This window comes from Salvelinus fontinalis, chromosome 7 (genome assembly GCF_029448725.1).
Source record: "Salvelinus fontinalis isolate EN_2023a chromosome 7, ASM2944872v1, whole genome shotgun sequence".
NCBI classification, from domain to species: domain Eukaryota; kingdom Metazoa; phylum Chordata; class Actinopteri; order Salmoniformes; family Salmonidae; genus Salvelinus; species Salvelinus fontinalis.
Window position 1 is genome coordinate 64,037,967 of NC_074671.1, and position 18,982 is coordinate 64,056,948.

At 41.2% G+C, this 18,982-nt stretch overlaps 1 protein-coding gene across 1 annotated transcript; it reads left to right on the forward strand.

Moving 5' to 3' along the window:
* The first annotated feature begins 1,994 nt into the window (after nt 1-1,994).
* Nucleotides 1,995-4,699, forward strand: LOC129860107 (zinc finger protein 239-like). The gene is made up of 2 exons (XM_055930427.1): nt 1,995-2,007; nt 3,230-4,699. The coding sequence occupies exons 1-2, from the start codon at nt 1,995-1,997 to the stop codon at nt 4,159-4,161; spliced, it is 945 nt and encodes a 314-aa protein (XP_055786402.1). The 3' UTR covers nt 4,162-4,699.
* The last annotated feature ends 14,283 nt before the right edge of the window (nt 4,700-18,982 follow it).

An 18,982-nucleotide genomic window follows, 5' to 3' on the forward strand; every position in this document is an offset into this window, starting at 1 on the left:
TTGGAGCTCTATGGACAATTCCTTCGACCTCATGGCTTGGTTTTTGCTCTGACATGCACTGTCAACTGTGGGACATTATATAGACAGGTGTGTGCATTGCTAAATCATGTTCAATCAATTTATTTTTACCATAGGTGGACTCCAATCAAGTTGTAGAAACAACTCAAGGATGATCAGTGGAAACGGGATGCACCTGAGCTCAATGTCAAGTCTCATAGCAAAGGGTCTGAATACTTATGTAAATTAGGTATTTCTATATATTTTTTTGAATATATTTGCTAAAATGTCTACACCTGTTTTTGCTTTGTCATTATGGGTTATTGTGATGTCATTATGGGTTATTGTGATGTCATTATGGGTAATTGTGTGTCGATTGATGAGGTGGAAAAATTATTTAATCCATTTTAGATTAAGGCTGTAATGTAACAACATTTTGAAAAAAGGAAGGGGTCTGAATACTTTCCGAATGGACTGTAGACTGTGACTTGCTTAGGCTCAGTGACTTTGAATGTATATTTAGAAACACCAATTTGGCCAGAGTCTGTGGCTTCTGGTTCACGTGATGGTGCCTGGACAGCAGGCCAGCAGCGGAGAATATCCTCTCTGTGCTTGCAGAGCCGCTGGGGATGGCAAACACCTTTTTGGCCACTCTTGCCAGGCTGGGCAGGGATGCAGAGTTGTTGTTTTGTCTTCCTATAGGTAGGCCTTAAAGTTTTTAGGCAAAATAACCCAGACAAAATATAAAGCTCCTTGAAAGTGTGAATATGCCAGGCCTATTGGGTCTACATCAATTATGGCCTATTGTATAGATAATAGAACCAAAATGAAGGAAACTTTTAAGATATCTGATTTTTAGTTTATAAATACTTTGCTACAATGACACACTTCATTAGCTACCCACCTTGTTCCTGTCTTTTAGCATGTAGTAAGTACACCATCAATGGTTCTTTAGTTGTGGACATTACATCACAAGAAATTTGTCTTGGTCCTCATCTTTGTAAGTCACCTTGATTTTGCACCTGTGTTTTTTTTTAAATCAGTTTCTTTATGAAAATATTTAGCAAACTCAATGACTGTAGCTAAAGCAAGGGGTTATAGCAGCACACAAGTAGACTACCAATACATTCTGGGCCCTGAGCTCATGAAGTGTGCGCTACTGGAGTGAAATTGGAGCGGGCGAGAAGGCTGACACTCCAGCCGGTGGGAATCTTGCTCCGTGCTCCAGTCAAAATGAGCTTGTTCTTACTCTGATCAGAGAGAGAGACAATTTCACGGTCGCCCTACTGTTTTGAAGCTGAATGTAATGATTATCAGTTTTATACATGTGTACTAATGTTCAGACACTTTAAGTTGTTTCTCTCTTGATCTATAATTGTTAATATGGTGTGAACGGGAAATACAATTGTGTGTGACTGAAATAATAGTTAAAACAAGGTTATTCTGGAAAATAGCACATAGTGCTGCTTAAAACATACTAATAACTTTGTACTAAATGGTTTTTGAGTCATTTATTTGAATTCAGGATATCTACTATATGTTAAGTGTACTTACGTTGTGTAATTTTAAAGTGTGTACTTTGTGTCTAATGTGAATTAATTAATGTTTTGTTCTCAATGCTTAGGTACCTGATCTATTGAAGTGAGAATTGAACAAGAAGAAATAATCATATATTTTTAGAGAATAAAGAAAGTTCCAGAACTGTCAAGACAATAACTTTTGTGTCTGTTTCTCATTGTTACTACAGGACGACTAGAATTTAAGTCTGAGGCTGGTAACATCAACAGTGAGGACAAACCCAGCCTGCCTCTCTCCTTCCACACTGAGTCCAAACCTACAGTCACTGGGTCCTGATTGTGACAGTGGAGCCCAGTTTGCACTGCAAGATCCAGAGATGGCATCAGTGAAGCTGGAAGACTGCAGTCAAACACTGGAGCTGAATGTCAACATTAAAGATGAAGAAGAGGATGAGGAGAAGATTGGGAAATCTGTTTATGATGGTAAGAGCAGGTAACTATAAGTTATCTTCATTAGTTAGACCTCCGTAAGTTATGACCCAGTCTACTGCTAGGTTAAATTCTGTAATTCTGACATCACATCCCTGAGAAACTCCAGACTGCACAACAAAGCTTGTTATTCATTCCAACTTCCCACTGTACATGAAAAGTTGCAGTAGAACTGTTTCATGATGAACTGTTTCAATGAGAAGGTAGATGTTATTTCATGCGACTGAGACTTGCCTGGTTTGATACCAGTATTGCCAGCATTTGTTTTATTCAATGGGTTATCTGGAGTGATCAGAGAGTAGACTAAAGAAGTGAAGTAGACATACTGCCTGTGTTTTAAAGTTCTATGAAGTGAGTCTGTGTAGTTTCTAACCCTTGTGATAGTGAGTGGAGGATGATATGAAATAAGTCTGTGTAGTTTCTAACCCTTGTGATAGTGAGTGGAGGATGATATGAAATGAGTCTGTGTAGTTACTAACCCTTGTGATAGTGAGTGGAGGATGATATGAAATAAGTCTGTGTAGTTACTAACCCTTGTGATAGTGAGTGGAGGATGATATGAAATGAGTCTGTGTAGTTACTAACCCTTGTGATAGTGAGTGGAGGATGATATGAAATGAGTCTGTGTAGTTACTAACCCTTGTGATAGTGAGTGGAGGATGATATGAAATGAGTCTGTGTAGTTACTAACCCTTGTGATAGTGAGTGGAGGATGATATGAAATGAGTCTGTGTAGTTACTAACCCTTGTGATAGTGAGTGGAGGATGATATGAAATGAGTCTGTGTAGTTACTAACCCTTGTGATAGTGAGTGGAGGATGATATGAAATGAGTCTGTGTAGTTACTAACCCTTGTGATAGTGAGTGGAGGATGATACGCACCTTTTTAGCTTTCAACTCTTACCCACTTTTTAGAATAGTTTTATTCCCCTGTATTGTACAGCCTACTGATATGAATACATATGTCACCCGGTACAGACAGAAGAGGACTGGCCACCCCTCTGAGCCTAGTTCCTCTCTGTTTCTTTCTAGGTTCCTGACTTCTAGGGAGTTTTTCCTGGCTACTGTGCTTCTACATCTGCATTGCTTGCTCTTTGGGGATTTTAGGCTGGGTTTCTGTTAAGCACTTTGTGACAACTACTGATGTAAAAAGGGCTTCATAAAATACATTTGATTGACATGTATATCACAGCAACTGACTGGTTCTTCTGATGTTGTTCACACAGGAGACCATTTTGAGACATGCTCTACAACCAGAGAGCAACAGCAGGAAGGTCATAGAGCTAAGAGGTCTCACCACTGCCCACATTGTGAGGAGATTTTCCCAATTCTATCAAAGCTAAAAATACACCTAAAAATACACACTGGAGAGAATCCGTATTCCTGCTCTGACTGTGGGAAGACTTTCTCCCGATTGGATACCTTAAAAACACATGAACATATACATACAGGAAAGAATCTGTATTCCTGTACTGTCTGTGGGAAGACTTTCTCCCGATTGGATACCTTTAAAACACATGAACGTATACATACAGGAGAGAATCCATATTCCTGTACTGACTGTGGGAAGAGCTTCACAACATCAGGAACTCTGACAATTCATCAGAGAGTGCACACTGGAGAGAAGCCTTACTCCTGCTCTGACTGTGGGAAGAGGTTCTCTCAACAGATCCATTTACAAAAACACCAACATACTCATACTGGAGAGAAGCCTTACTGCTGCTCTGACTGTGGGAAGAGTTTCTCTCAACAGAACCACTTAAAATGTCACCAGCGAATACATACAGGCGAGAAGCCTTACTCCTGCCCTGACTGTGGGAAGAGTTTCATCCGATTGGATATATTAAAATGCCACCAGCGAATACATACAGGAGAGAAGCCTTATTGCTGCTCTGAGTGTGGGAAGAGTTTCTCCCAACTGGGTAATTTAAAAACACACCAACTTATACATAAAGGAGAAAAGCCTTACTCCTGCTCTGACTGTGGGAAGTGCTTCACAACATCAACTGATGTAAAAGTTCATAAAAGAGCACACACAGGAGAGAAGCCTTACTACTGCTCTGACTGTGGGAAGAGTTTCTCCCGATTGTATACCTTAACAACACACCAACGTATACATAAAGGAGAGAAGCCTCATCAGTTCTCTCAGACCAGCTAAAATTAAAGTCATTACATCACTTAATTCTCAAGAAATCCTAGCACACTCTGTTGTAATCCTATTGTTTCTCACTGTGAGAACTGTACAGAGGAAAGGGAGCGTTATAGAATTTTAGCCTCTCTTTACTTTACTGATCAGTGTGCATCTTGTCAGTTTTGGTGTGTTTTGTTAGTTTCTACTGTAAAAATATTGAGATTACCTTGGATTTGCCCTTAGGATGGAATAACCTCTATGAGGCTGGTTGACTGGGTGGTACTGCTTCCCTCTGCAGTTTTCTGTGGAATTGAGTTAGTAGACAACATGTATCAGATAGAGATGGTGTGATGATCAGTTTTCACCATTCGTTTGGGGGGAATATTTGATTTATTAAACAAATATTGGTTTAATTATATACAGGTTATGAAACAACTACATTTGTTTATTTAGTTGCATTTTAAAACTAGATTAGTTATTTTTGTCATTGATGATGAATATGTTTAGATAACTGCATTGAAGCAAACTTAACTGATCTGCCGATTTAATAAAAATAATAATTCTACATGAATTTGTACTGGTCAAACTCTTTTCTTTTATAGTTAGTTCTTCATATTAGATCTGACAGTATGAATGGTTCTTATGGTTGTATTCAGTTCTTCATATTAGATCTGACAGTATGAATGGCTCTTATGGGCTGAGTGCCGGGAGTGTTTTGGTATGACTACAGTCAGGAGTTCTCTCTGACCCTGTGATGTCACCAGGACAGAACCACATGTCTCTATCACACTCCAGCCCAGAATGTGGCAGTGATGCACAGTTAATGTTGGTTTGCACACTACCAATAAACACCATAGAAGAAGAATCTATACTTAGTGACCACACCCCTTCCCCATGCTGCAAAATAATGAGTGTGCATTCAGTGACCACACACAATTAAACATTTTGTAAGTACCTTTATTTTAACAACATCAGATTTTTTGTTAATTGTCTCTAGTGATGGGGAATCAAAGTTTCCTGAATCATTGAGGTGTTCCAGCCAATTGTGTTGAAAATAGGGTGAAGCAGAAAAGTAGGCAAATTTGAGAGGTGAAAATAGACCAAATTATTAGGGTGAGGCACATGACCTACTAACATCTTACTACACAACATACACTTAGCATTACTTTCCTAGCTACAGTATACACATCTCCCTGGCATATTACATCATTTATGCAGCAGCAGCATTTTTGGACTTACCTTGTTGTGCCGTGCTCACTTGAACAGGAAGGTTGCGCGGTGATCCTTCTTGTGGGCTCTTAAAAGAGGCCTGAGTTCCCAACTTGGAATTCTGAGTTGGATGACCGTTTAAAATATTTTTTTATGTATTTTCACAAGTCTGAGTTGTTTTGTCCGAGTTCCCAGTTGTCTTGAACTCACTGAAGTCTGAGATTTCCCAGTTCTGACTTTCCAGTTGTTTTGAACGCAACAGAAGTCATGCTGGATTGACATGATGGCCAATGTATTCAAACTTTTCTGGCCCCTGGTGTTACGTCCTTTTTTGTGATATCCAATTGGTAGTTGCAATTTTTTTTCTCATGGCTGCAACTCCCCTACGGACTTGGTGAAGGTCGAGAGCCAAACCACACTGCTCGCTTAACTCAAGAGCCAAGCCGCACCAATGTGTCGGAGGAAACACTGTCGAACTGACGACCACAGTCAGCTTGCAGTTGTACGGCCCGCCACAAGGAGTTGCTGGAGCACCATGAGACAAGGACATCCCGGCCGGCCAAACCCTCCCCTGACCTGGACGATTCTGGACCAATTGTGCGCCGCCTCATGGGTCATGTGATACAGCCTGGGATCGAACCCGGGGCTGCAGTGGCGCCTTGGCACTCATTGTTGAATTTGCCATTTCCAACTTGTGTAATGTTTATAGCCAATGAGCACCGATACGTTTTATCTATAATTTCTCTTCTCTACAGATTCTGGTTCGATCCTGGGCTGGGTCACAACCGGCCGTGATCAGGGGTCCCATAGGGCAGCGCACTTGATTTGACGTCATTTTATCTGACCTTGAGCTTTCCTGGGTGGCCATTTCTAATGTGAGTCTTTGGCAGCACCCAAGGGCCTAGAATTTTTTTGCTCTACCCGTAGATTTTGCGGTGACGTTGTGTCCCCATGAGTGACAGAACATTGAGCCAATCACGGCGCAACTAGAGAACATTACCAACCCCTACACTCTGTATTTTCTGCTGGCTTGCCCCATCTCAACAGAAAGCACTGAGCTAGGCTGAAACACCTGCATTTTGGAGCTGCCTTACACAAGAAAACAAAAAAGAGACAATGTTTGTGTGCGGCTTTATTAACTCAAATATATCTTTATTTGTACTATTTTTTACATTGTAGAATAATAGTGAAGACATCAAAACTATGAAATAACACATATGGAATCATGTACTAACCTTCACTTTTGACATTTTTGATTATCTTACAAACTAATGTAATAGTATTTATTCAACCTTTAAACAAATAAAACATCCATGGACATATTTTGGGGTTGCTGTAACTATACTGTTCTTATGTAGTCAGAGAAAGTGTGCATGTTCAGGACAGCAGGTTTCAGGTCTGTGAGATCTTCATAATTGTTGTAATAATCTGTCAGAACCTTATTGAACAGCGTTTACCACTTGCACCATGTACTGTTAATGCAAACTCAACTGAAGCACAGTGAGAACACATTGTTGTTGGATAAATAAACTAAATATCTAACATTGTTTTCCCATTTCAACTTTGTTGTGCTTTCATATGGTTGAAAGTGCAGTGATAATAGATTTAGGCAGTGGCGACGCGTCATTCAGGGCAGGTGGAACAGAGCCTGATTTGAGCCCCAGCTGTTTAGCTAAAAATAAAATGTTATTTTGGCATTAATACGTGTCACATATCAGTTTGCAAACAAAATTAAAGATATATATATACACACTACTGGTCAAACGTTTCATAACACTTACTCATTCAAGGGTTTTTCTTTATTTTTTACTATTTTCTACATTGTAGAATAACAGTGAAGACATCAACTATGAAATAACACATATAGAATCATGTAGTAACCAAAAAAGTGTTAAACAAATCAAAATATATTTTATATTTGAGATTCTTCAAATAGCCCCCCTTTGCCTGATGACAGCTTTGCACACTCTTGGCATTCGCTCAACCAGCTTCATGAGGTAGTCACCTGGAATGCATTTCAATTAACAGGTGAGCCTTCTTAAAAGTTAATTTGTGGAATTTCTTTCCTTCTTAATGCGTTTGAGCCAATCAGTTGTGTTGTGACAAGATATTGATCCCTCAATCAATATACCTATACAGAAGATAGCCCTATTTGGTAAAAGACCAAGTCCATATTATGGCAAGAACAGCTCAAATAAGCAAAGAGAAATTACAGTCCATCATTACCTTAAGACATGAAGGTCAGTCAATACTGAAAATGTCAAGAACTTTGAAAGTTTCTTCAAGTGCAGTCGCAGAAACCATCAAGCGCTATGATGAAACTGGCTCTCATGAGGACCACCACAGGAAAGGAAGACCCAGAGTTACCTCTGCTGCAGAGGATAAGTTCATTAGAGTTACCAGCCTCAGAAATTGCAACCCAAAAAAATGCTTCACAGAGTTCAAGTAAAAGACACATCTCAACATCAACTGTTCAGAGGAGACTGTGTGAATCAGGCCTTCATGGTCAAATTGCTGCAAAGAAACCACTACCAAAGGACACCAGTAAGAAGAAGAGACTTGCTTGGGTCAAGAAACATGACCAATGTTCATTAGACCGGTGGAAATTTGTCCTTTGGTCTGGAGTCCAAATTGGAGATTTTTGGTTCCAACCGCTGTGTCTTTGTGATACACGGTGTGGGTGAACAGATGATCTCCGCTTGTGTATTTCCCACCGTAAAGCATGGAGTTAGAGGTGTGATGGTGTGGGGGTGCTTTGGTGCTGCTTCCCTCTGCAGTGTTCTGTGGGAATGAGCTAGTAGACACAACATGTATCAGATAGAGATGGTGTGATCAGTTTTCACCACTAGTTTGGGATAATTTTTTAATACTAAATTACTATTTCTTTAATGATAAACAGGCTATGAAACGACTTCGTGTATTTCTTAAATTGTCTTTTCAAAACTAGATTTGTTATGTTAGTCATTGATAATTAATGTGTTTGGGAAAACCATATTTAAGCTAACAATTGGTCTGCCAATGAAAAATAAAGTTTGTATATGAATTTATGCTGGACAAACTCTTCTCTTTTGTATAATAAATTACAAAAAACAATGTTTCAAGTGACATATTTAGATTTTTTCTGAAGCTAAGGACAGGAAGTTGAAATGAGCATGTCACGACACCTCTACACATTGGGACAAGCCAATTTGCTATTCACCAATATTCTTGAAATCAAATCAGTGATGACTGTTTAACAGTCTTATGGCCTGGAGATAGAAGCAGTTTCATTCTCTCTGTCCCAGCTTTGATGCACCTGTACCGTCTCCGCCTGATGGTTGAAGGGTGCACAGGCCGTGTCTCGGGTGGCTGAGGTTCTTGATGATCTTCTTAGCCTTCCACAGAGATCATCTACAATACATATGTAATGGGTTGAAAACTTTGACACTGCTTTAGTTTTCTTGAACCAAAGTTTATTTGTCTAGCTAATCAATCTCACTTTTATATTCTACATGGTTCAGCAGTAGTTAGTCCATCAGTCCAATAATGTCGCTGTTGCACTACGGTAGTGGGAAACAGGAAGTTCCGGGTAGCCTGCCACCATTCTTCGGAATAAAGAAAACGCCAGAACTGTGCTGTCCGTTTCGCTTTATTACTACAGGTATGTAATAGCACATTTAAACTGTCTAATAGCGAAATAACGTCATAACCAGTTAAAATAACAAATCCGTCAAGGTATGATCACGTTTGGGAAAGGTTTTGTCTTATTTTTCTGTCAAGCCGAGTGAGTGAAGAACATGATAACAAATATTTTACAAGCACATGGCGCGGTGTCCACCACACGTTTTCATTTGTGAAGCTTTCCAGGTTCGTATATAACTCCGTGGATTTCGCCTGGGGATGTTCAGAACAAAAACGTTTTGGGAAGTTGCAGATAGAAATCCCATGAATAGAACTGACATGATTCCTTAGAATCAGAGGCATGTTTGTTCTACATAATACATTTATATCTGATCGTGGCCAACGTCTCCGTCCTCCTGCTGGACGCACCCCTTGTCCCTGGGTATGTGAAGCAAGCCACAATAACGAGTAGCCACAATAGTGGAATTTGCGGTTCGATCTCATTGAAAATGATGCAAACTGATTCAAATTAATGGAATGGTGTCATATTTGGACTAGAAACGCTAAACATGGTTGGAATGTTAGTTCATTTAAAATTAATTACAATAATTCATTAATTTGAAAATAAACAACATAACGGTTGAAATCCCACTGTGGATGTATTAGACCGCAAAGTTGCATTGGGGACATTTTTCTATGTACTTATGAAACGGGTTGGATTGTTCACCCATATAACGGGTGCCACCCACAGAATACAATTACCAAGAGTTAAAACACATATTAGCTTCTTAGCTCTTATTGCAGGACTTTGACTGAAAAATCACCTTCCCAGTCAGTCTATTACAGGGGTACTCCAGTACTATTTGAGAAGGTCCAGTCACACACATTTCCTAGGTGGCAAAGGTCCAGATGGATATTGTCAGTTGTTGTTATACTGTTACATTGATGCTGTTGACCCGGATCACTGGTCGCTGCGGAAAAGGAGGAGGTCGAAAGGGGGGTGAGTGTAACGGATGTGAAATGGCTAGCTAGTTAGCGGGTACGCGCTAATAGCGTTTCAATCGGTTACGTCACTTGCTCTGAGACTTGAAGTAGGGTTTCCCCTTGCTCTGCAAGGGCCGCGGCTTTTGTGGAGCGATGGGTAACGACGATTCTTGGGTGTCAGTTGTTGATGTGTGCAGAGGGTCCCTGGTTCGCGCCAGTGTCGGGGCGAGGGGACGGTCTAAAGTTATACTGTTACATTGGCATAGTAACAAACTCCCAACTTGCAACTGTTCAAACTGTTCACAACCCTCTTGTTGGCGGAGAGAACATTTAGCAGTTTTAATGCTAATATCCCACAATTCTACACATTACGATAGGGCTGAGATTTGTTCTCTTTTTTAAAGCTAATTTCCTACAGTTCTACACGTTTCCATGTATTATGTGTGTTTATATGATACCAGGGGTCGAAGCCCAACCAAAAAAGTATTATTATGTATATTTTTTGGTCCCATATGAAAGCTGGTGGTTCCTTTTAACATAAGTCTTCAATATTCCCATGTAAGAAGTTTTAGGTTGTAGTTATTATAGGAATTACAGGACTATTTCTCTCTATACGATTTGTATTTCATATACCTTTGACTATTGGATGTTCTTATAGGCACTTTAGTATTGCCAGTGTAACAGTATAGCTTCCGTCCCTCTCCTCGCTCCTACCTGGGCTCGAACCAGGAACACATCGACAACAGCCACCCTCGAAGCAGCGTTACCCATGCAGAGCAAGGGGAACAACTACTCCAAGTCTGAGAGCGAGTGACGTTTGAAACACTATTAGCTCGCACCCCGCTAACTAGCTAGCCATTTCACATCGGTTACACCAGCTCTTCTCGGGAGTTGATAGGCTTGAAGTCATAAACAGCCATGCTTGAAGCATTGCGAAGATCTGCTGGCAAAACACACGGAAGTGCTGTTTGAATGAATGCTTACGAACCTGCTGCTGCCTACCACCGCTCAGTCAGACTGCTCTATCAAATCATAGGTCATTAATATGGTCGAATCCGGAAACGATCATCTCGAAAACAAAACATTTATTCTTTCAGTGAAATACGGAACAGTTCCGTATTTTATCTAACGGGTGGTATCCATAAGTCTAAATATTCCTGTTACATTGCACAACCTTCAATGTTATGTCATAATTACGTAAAATTCTGGCAAATTAGTTCGCAACGAGCCAGGCAGCCCAAACTGTTGCATATACCCTGACTCTGCGTGCATTGAACGCAAGAGAAGTGACACAATTTCACCTGGTTAATATTGCCTGTTAACCTGGATTTCTTTTAGCTAACTATGCAGGTTTAAAAATATATGCTTCTGTGTATTGATTTTAAGAAAGGCATGGATGTTTATGGTTAGGTACAGTCGTGCAACGATTGTGCTTTTTTCACAAATGAGCTTTTGATTAATCATCCTCCATTTGGCAAAGTTGGCTGTCTTTGTTAGGAAGAAATAGTCTTCACGCAGTTCGCAACGAGCCAGGCGGCCCAAACTGCTGCATATACCCTGACTCTGTTGCAAGAGAAGTGACACCATTTCCCTAGTTAAAATAAATTCATGTTAGCAGGCAATATTAACTAAATATGCAGGTTTAAAAATATATACTTGTGTATTGATTTTAAGAAAGGCATTGATGTTTATGGTTGGGTACACGTTGGAGCAACGACAGTCCTGTTTCGCGAATGCATCGATTATATGCAACGCAGGACACGCTAGATAAACTAGTAATATTATCAACCATGTGTAGTTAACTAGTGATTATGATTGATTGATTGTTTTTTTATAAGATAAGTTTAATGCTAGCTAGCAACTTACCTTGGCTTCTTACTGCATTTGCGTAACAGGCAAGCTCCTCGTGGAGTGCAATGTAAAGCAGGTGGTTAGAGCGTTGGACTAGTTAACCGTAAGATTGCAAGATTGAATCCCCGAGCTGACATGGTAAAAATCTGTCGTTCTGCCCCTGAACAAGGCAGTTAACCCACCGTTCCTAGGCCATCATTGAAAATAAGCATGTGTTCTTAAACTGACTTGCCTAGTTAAATAAATTCCGATTATGAAAACTTGAAATCGGCCCTAATTAATCGGCCATTCCGATTAATCGGTCGACCTCTAGTGTGAACCTTGTATAATTTGAAATTAATTGAATGGTTTGTTAATGCTTAGCTACCTGATCTAATATAGTTTGAGAATAAAAGTGCCAGAACTTTCAAGACTTTTTGTGTCCATTTTTTTATTACTACAGGCCGACTCATATTAAGTCTGAGGCCGGTAACATCAACAGTGATGACAAACCCAGCCTGCCTCTCTCCTTCCACACTGAGTCCAAACCTACAGTCACTGGGTCCTGATTGTGAAAGTGGAGCCCAGTTTGCACAGCAGGATCCAGAGATGGCATCAGTGAAGCTGGAAGACTGCAGTCAAACACTGGAGCTGAATGTCAACATTAAAGATGAAGAAGAAGAGGAGGAGAAGAAACGGACATCTGTTACTCGTGGTAAGAGCATGAGTAACAGACCGCCATAAGTTTTGACCCAGTCTATTAATAGGTTTAATTCTGTAATTCTGACAACACATCCCTGAACAACTGGGTTATCTGGAGTGACTAAAGAAGTGAAGTAGACAAACTGCCAGTGTTTTAAAGTTCTATGAAATTAGTCTGTGTAGTTACTAACCCTTGTGATAGTGAATGGAGGATTATATGACTCATAATTTTCGCCCCTTTTTGGCTTAGGTTGTTGAATAGCTAGGCTTTTTTTTTAAGGCTGACCCAATTTAGTCGATTGGTCGATAGGCTGTTGGTCGACCAATATGTTTTTAGTCGAGCAGTGGCATATATATATAAATAAAATAATATAAGGCACACAAGACACCTGTCTGATTCACGCCTGTCTGAGTGGACTAGTCCATTGCCTGTCTGAGTGGACTAGTCCATTGCCTGTCTGAGTGGACTAGTCCATTGCCTGTCTGAGTGGACTAGTCCATTGCCTGTCTGAGTGGACTAGTCCATTGCCTGTCTGAGTGGACTAGTCCATTGCCTGTCTGAGTGGACTAGTCCATTGCCTGTCTGAGTGGACTAGTCCATTGCAGAGGCCGCGGGGATGGCACACACCTGTATCACCAGTAGTGCTTTTACTGTTAATTCACATCATTTCTAATCTACAATGTTTGTTTAATTACGGTAATGCACAATATATTATTATTATTATTATTACAGTCTTACCATTGTCATTGTAAGAGTTTACACATTGTTTGCAGAGCAACAACCTAGGCTACACTTGTGAGAAAAACGTTTTGGTTTATTTCATTGCATTTACGAGTTGTCAATTTATTAATTGACAGGAGCGCTCTAGACAATCTTGAGTAAGGACACGCACCTATGCTACCTGGCTTGATTACACATATAAGTAGGCCTATAGTCTACCTGGCCTGATTACACATTGAAGTAGGCCTATAGGCTAGCTGGCCTGTGTGCAAATGTAGGCCTATAAATGTGCCCATTTGAGGATCTGATACTATTTCTGATTGTCTTAACTCATTGGACAGGAAAAGGCACAACTCTCACTCATGACTATGATTTTGTTTTAAGCAAGTTTAAAATATTGACGTTTGAAGGGCATTGAAGACCGAAACGTCAATGTTTTAAACTTGCTTAATAAAACTAAGATTCTTTAAAATGGTGAGCGAGTGTGTGCCTTTTCCTGTTCAATGATGTTTACACATTTTGAGGTTACAACTCTACTCACGTTGGTTGAGCACCTTCAACTTCTTTCCAAATGTGATTGTCTTAACTCACCATCACTGTAGAGTTTCTCAAAGTCATTTTTCTTCGCCTCAAACAGCAAGTAAACAAAGTCTGGTTTTACAACCAGTGAGAATGACAATAGTTCCTCAATGTAGCCTATTTGAATAATCTTTCCATCTCTCTCCCTTTCGATAACCACTCAGCATGAAAGGGGGAAAAATGTAATGCTCTGATCCGGTGGAAACGTCATAAAATAGGCCTACCTGATTACTTCTTATCCCTTGTGCAAAATAGCCTACAGCTCTGTCTGTCTGGAGCTCACTGGCACGGGAAACTCTAAGGGCCCAGAATATTTTATTCAATGTTGCAAGTTTGCTAGCAAGGGCCAGACCAAATGAATAGTTGGATGCAATGTTTCAAGTTCCTTGCAGTCAGGCCATGCATAGCCAATGTGATTTATAGAATATTTATTTTCATAAGAAATATGTTCTACATGCAGGCTGCAGTGTTTTTATTGTTGGCTTTATGTAGGCTATCTTTACATATTGGCAATGGCAATAGAAGTTACTTTTAGAATTGAATCATTTTAATTTAGATATAATTGATTAACCACATGACGTTGATTTGAGATATGAAGACTTTATTATAAAATAAATTAAAAGGTTCCATGAAAATGTGCAGATGAAAATCATAACTGACACGCAGATCAGTAGAAATGGCACGATAACCTGCCACTCCAAATGGAAAAATCTGTTGACCGCTGGTGTAGCTTATTATCAGCAACTTCAGGAGGGTGACGGCAGAATCTGAGAAGGCCAGCAGCAGTGGGGAGGAGGAGGGTCTGGAACAGGTTTTTTTCTTCTGGTTAGGCTATATTGATCTCTGGCTCCCTCTTTAGTAATTTGTGTCTTGATTTTTTTTCTTGCAGTGCTTAAAGCATCAGACAAGCTCAGTAGCCTACATATAGTTGATTTTATTCAAACAAAGGGTCTGTCTAATATTTGGAAAAATACACGTTTTAAAATGTCTACCAATCGATTGGTCAAAAGAACAGACGACTCTGTCGACCAGGATAATTTTTTTTGTCGGGACAGCCCTAATAGCTTAATTCCCTGTATTGTACAGCCTACTGATATGAAGTCATATGTATATCACACCAACTGACTGGTTCTTCTGATGTTGTTCACACAGGAGACCATGTTGAGACATTCTCTACATCCAGAGAGCAACAGCAGGAAAATCACAGAGCTAAGAGGTCTCACCCCTGCCCACATTGTGAGGAGATTTTCCCATTTCTATCAAAGCTAAAAATACACCTAAAAATACACACAGGAGAGAATCTGTATTCCTGCACTGACTGTGGGAAGAGTTTAAAAACATCACAGGCTCTGACAGTTCATCAGAGAGTGCACACTGGAGAGAAACCTTACTCCTGCTCTGATTGTGGGGAGCGTTTCTCTCATCAGAGCAACTTAAAAACACACCAACGTATACACACAGGAGAGAAGCCTTACTACTGCTCTGACTGTGGAAAATGTTTCACAACATCAACTGGGCTAAAAGTTCATCAGAGAACACACACAGGAGAGAAGCCTTACTTCTGTTCTGACTGTGGGAGGAGTTTCATAACATCACGGACTCTGACAGTTCATCAGAAAATGCACACTGGCGAGAAACCTTACTACTGCTCTGATTGTGGGGAAAGTTTTTCTCAACAGAGCAATTTTAAAACACACCAACGTACACACACAGGAGATAAGCCTTACTACTGCTCTGACTGTGGAAAGGGTTTCTCTCAACAGATCCACTTAAAATGTCACCAGTGAATACACACAGGAGAGAAGCCTTACTCCTGCTCTGACTGTGGGAAGGGTTTCTCCCAACAGAGCAACTTAAAATGTCACCAACGCATACATAAAGGAGAGAAGCCTTACTCCTGCTCTGACTGTGGGAAGTGCTTCACAACATCAACTGAGCTAAAAGTTCATCAAAGAGGACACACAGGAGAGAAGCCTTACTCCTGCTCTGACTGTGGGAAGAGTTTCTCCCAACAGGGCAGCTTAAAAATACACCAACGTATACATAAAGGAGAGAAGCCTTACTCCTGCTCTGACTGTGGGAAGTGCTTCACAACATCAAGTGAGCTAAAATCTCATCAGAGAACACACACAGGGGAGAAGCCTTACTGCTGCTCTGACTGCCAGAAGAGTTTCTCCCAATTGGCTACCTTAAAAACACATCAACGTACACATAAAGGCAAGAAGCCTCATCAGTTGTCTCAGGCCAGTTAAGATTAGTCACTGCATCACTGCATTCTCATCTCATAAAGGAAGTGGTAACAGTGAATTTGATAACATTAAGACTAACACTCATTTGTAATCCTATTGTTTCTCACTGACAACTGTGCAGAGGAAAGGGAGCGTTATAGAATGTAATTGAAAATATATATTTTTTGGGGTGGTGCTGGAGATGTTGAATATGACGTTGAAACATTTAAACATTTTCCTTTAAGGCAAAAACAATAGGATGGTGGTTGGTTGGTCGGGGTGGATAGGTCAGCATATAACATGAATGTCTAGCAACCCAAAGGTTTCATGTTCAAATCTCATCACGGACAACTTTAGCATTTTAGCTAATAAGCAACTTTGCAACTACACTACATGACCAAAAGTATGTGGACACCTGCTCGTCGAACATCTCATTCCAAAATCATGGGCATTAATAATGACTTGGTCCCCCCTCTGCTGCTATAACAGACTCCACTCTTCTGGGAAGGCTTTCCACTAGATGTTGGAACATTGCTGTGGGGACTTTCTTTCATTCGGCTCAAAATCAGCGTTCCAATTCATCCCAAAGTTGTTCGATGGGGTTGCGGTCAGGGCTCTGTGCAGGCCAGTCAAGTTCTTCCACACCGATCTCGATAAACCATTTTTGTATGGACCTCGCTTTGTGCATAGGAGCATTGTCATGCTGAAACAGGAAAGGGCCTTCCCCAAACTGTTGCCACAAAGTTGGAAGCACAGAATTGTCAATACTGTCATAGTATGCTGTAGCGTAAAGATTTTCCTTCACTGGAACTAAGGGGCCTAGCCCGAACCATGAAAAACAGCCCTAGACCATTATACCTCCACCAAACTTTACATTTGGCACTATGCATTGGGGCAGGTATTGTTCGCCTAGCATCCACCAAACCCAGATTTGTCCATCAGACTTCCAGATGAGGCGTGATTCATCACTCCAGAAAGTCCAATAGCTTTACACCACTCCAGCTGACGCTTGGCATTGCGCATGGTGATCTTAGGCTTGTGTGCAGCTGCTCGGCCATGGAAACCCCTTTTTTGTGAAGCTCCCGACAAACAGTTCTTATGTTGACGTTGCTTCCAGAAGTAGTTTGGATTTCGGTAGTGAGTGTTGCAACCGAGGACAAATTATTTTTACGCGCTTCAGCACTTGGCGGTCCCGTTCTGTAAGCTTATGTGGCCTACCACTTCGCGGCTGAGCCGTTGTTGCTTCTAGACGTTTCCACTTCACAATAACAGCACTTATAGTTGACTGGGGCAGCTCTAGCAGTGCAGAAATTTGACGAACTGACTTGTTGGTAAGGTGGCATCCTTTGACAATGCCACTTTGAAAGTTGCTGAGCTCTTCAGGCCATTCTACTGCCAACATTTGTCTATGGAGATTGCATGACTGTGTGCTCAATTTTATACACCGGTCAGTAATGGGTGTGGCTGAAATGGCCGAATCCACAAATTTGAAGGGGTGTCCACATACTTTTGTGTGTGTATATAGATATAGAGAGATATATAGATATCTCAGCAAAAAAAAGAAACGTCCTCTCACTGTCAACTGCGTTTATTTTCAGCAAACTGGACGTATAAATATTTGTATGAACAGAAGATTCAACAACTGAGACGTAAACTGAACAAGTTCCACAGACATGTGACTAACATAAATTGAATAATGTGTCCCTGAACAAAGGGGGGGTCAAAATCAAAAGTAACAGTCAGTATCTGGTGTGGCCACCAGCTGCATTAAGTACTGCAGTGCATCTCCTCATGGACTGCACCAGATTTACCAGTTCTTGCTGTGAGATGTTACCCTACTCTTCCACCAAGGCACCTGCAAGTTCCCGGACATTTCTGGGGGGGAATGGACCTAGCCCTCACCCTCCGATCCAACAGGTCTCAGACGTGCTCAATGGGATTGAGATCCGGGCTCTTCGCTGGCCATTCCTGTCTTGCAGGAAATCACTCACAGAACGAGCAGTATGGCTGGTGGCATTGTCATGCCGGAGGGTCATGTCAGGATGAGCCTGCAGGAAGGGTACCACATGAGGGAGGAGGATGTCTTCCCTGTAAAGCACAGCGTTGAGATTGCCTGCAATGACAACAAGCTCAGTCCGATGATGCTGTGACACACCGCCCCAGGCCAATGACGGACACTCAACCAAATCGATCCCGCTCCAGAGTACAGGCCTCGGGGTAACGCTCATTCCTTCGACGATAAACGCAAATCCGACCATCACCCCTGGTGAGACAAAACCGTGACTAGTCAGTGAAGAGCACTTTTTTCCAGTCCTGTCTGCGACGGTTGGTTTGTGCCCATAGGCGACGTTGTTGCTGGTGATGTCTGGTGAGGACCTGCCTTACAACAGGCCTACAAGCCCTCAGTCCAGCCTCTCTCAGCCTATTGCGGACAGTCTGAGCACTGATGGAGGGATTGTGCGTTCCTAGTGTAACTCGGGCAGTTGTTGTTGCCATCCTGTACCGCAGGTGTGATGTTCGGATGTACCGATCCTGTGCAGGTGTTGTTACACGTGGTCTGCCACTGCGAGGACAATCAGCTGTCTGTCCTGTCTCCCTGTAGCACTGTCTTAGGCGCCTTACAGTACGGACATTGCAATTTATTGCCCTGGTCACATCTGCAGTCCTCATGCCTCCTTGCAGCATGCCTAAGGCACGTTCACGCAGATGAGCAGGGACCCTGGGCATCTTTCTTTTGGTGTCAGTAGAAAGGCCTCTTTAGTGTCCTAAGTTTTCATAACTGTGACCTTAATTGCCTACCGTCTGTAAGCTGTTAGTGTCTTAACGACCGTTCCACAGGTGTATGTTCATTAATTGTTTATGGTTCATTGAACAAGCATGGGAAACAGTGTTTAAACCCTTTACAATGAAGATCTGTGAAGTTATTTGGATTTTTACGAATTATCTTTGAAAGACAGGGTCCTGAAAAAGGGAAGTTTATTTTTTTGCTAAGTTT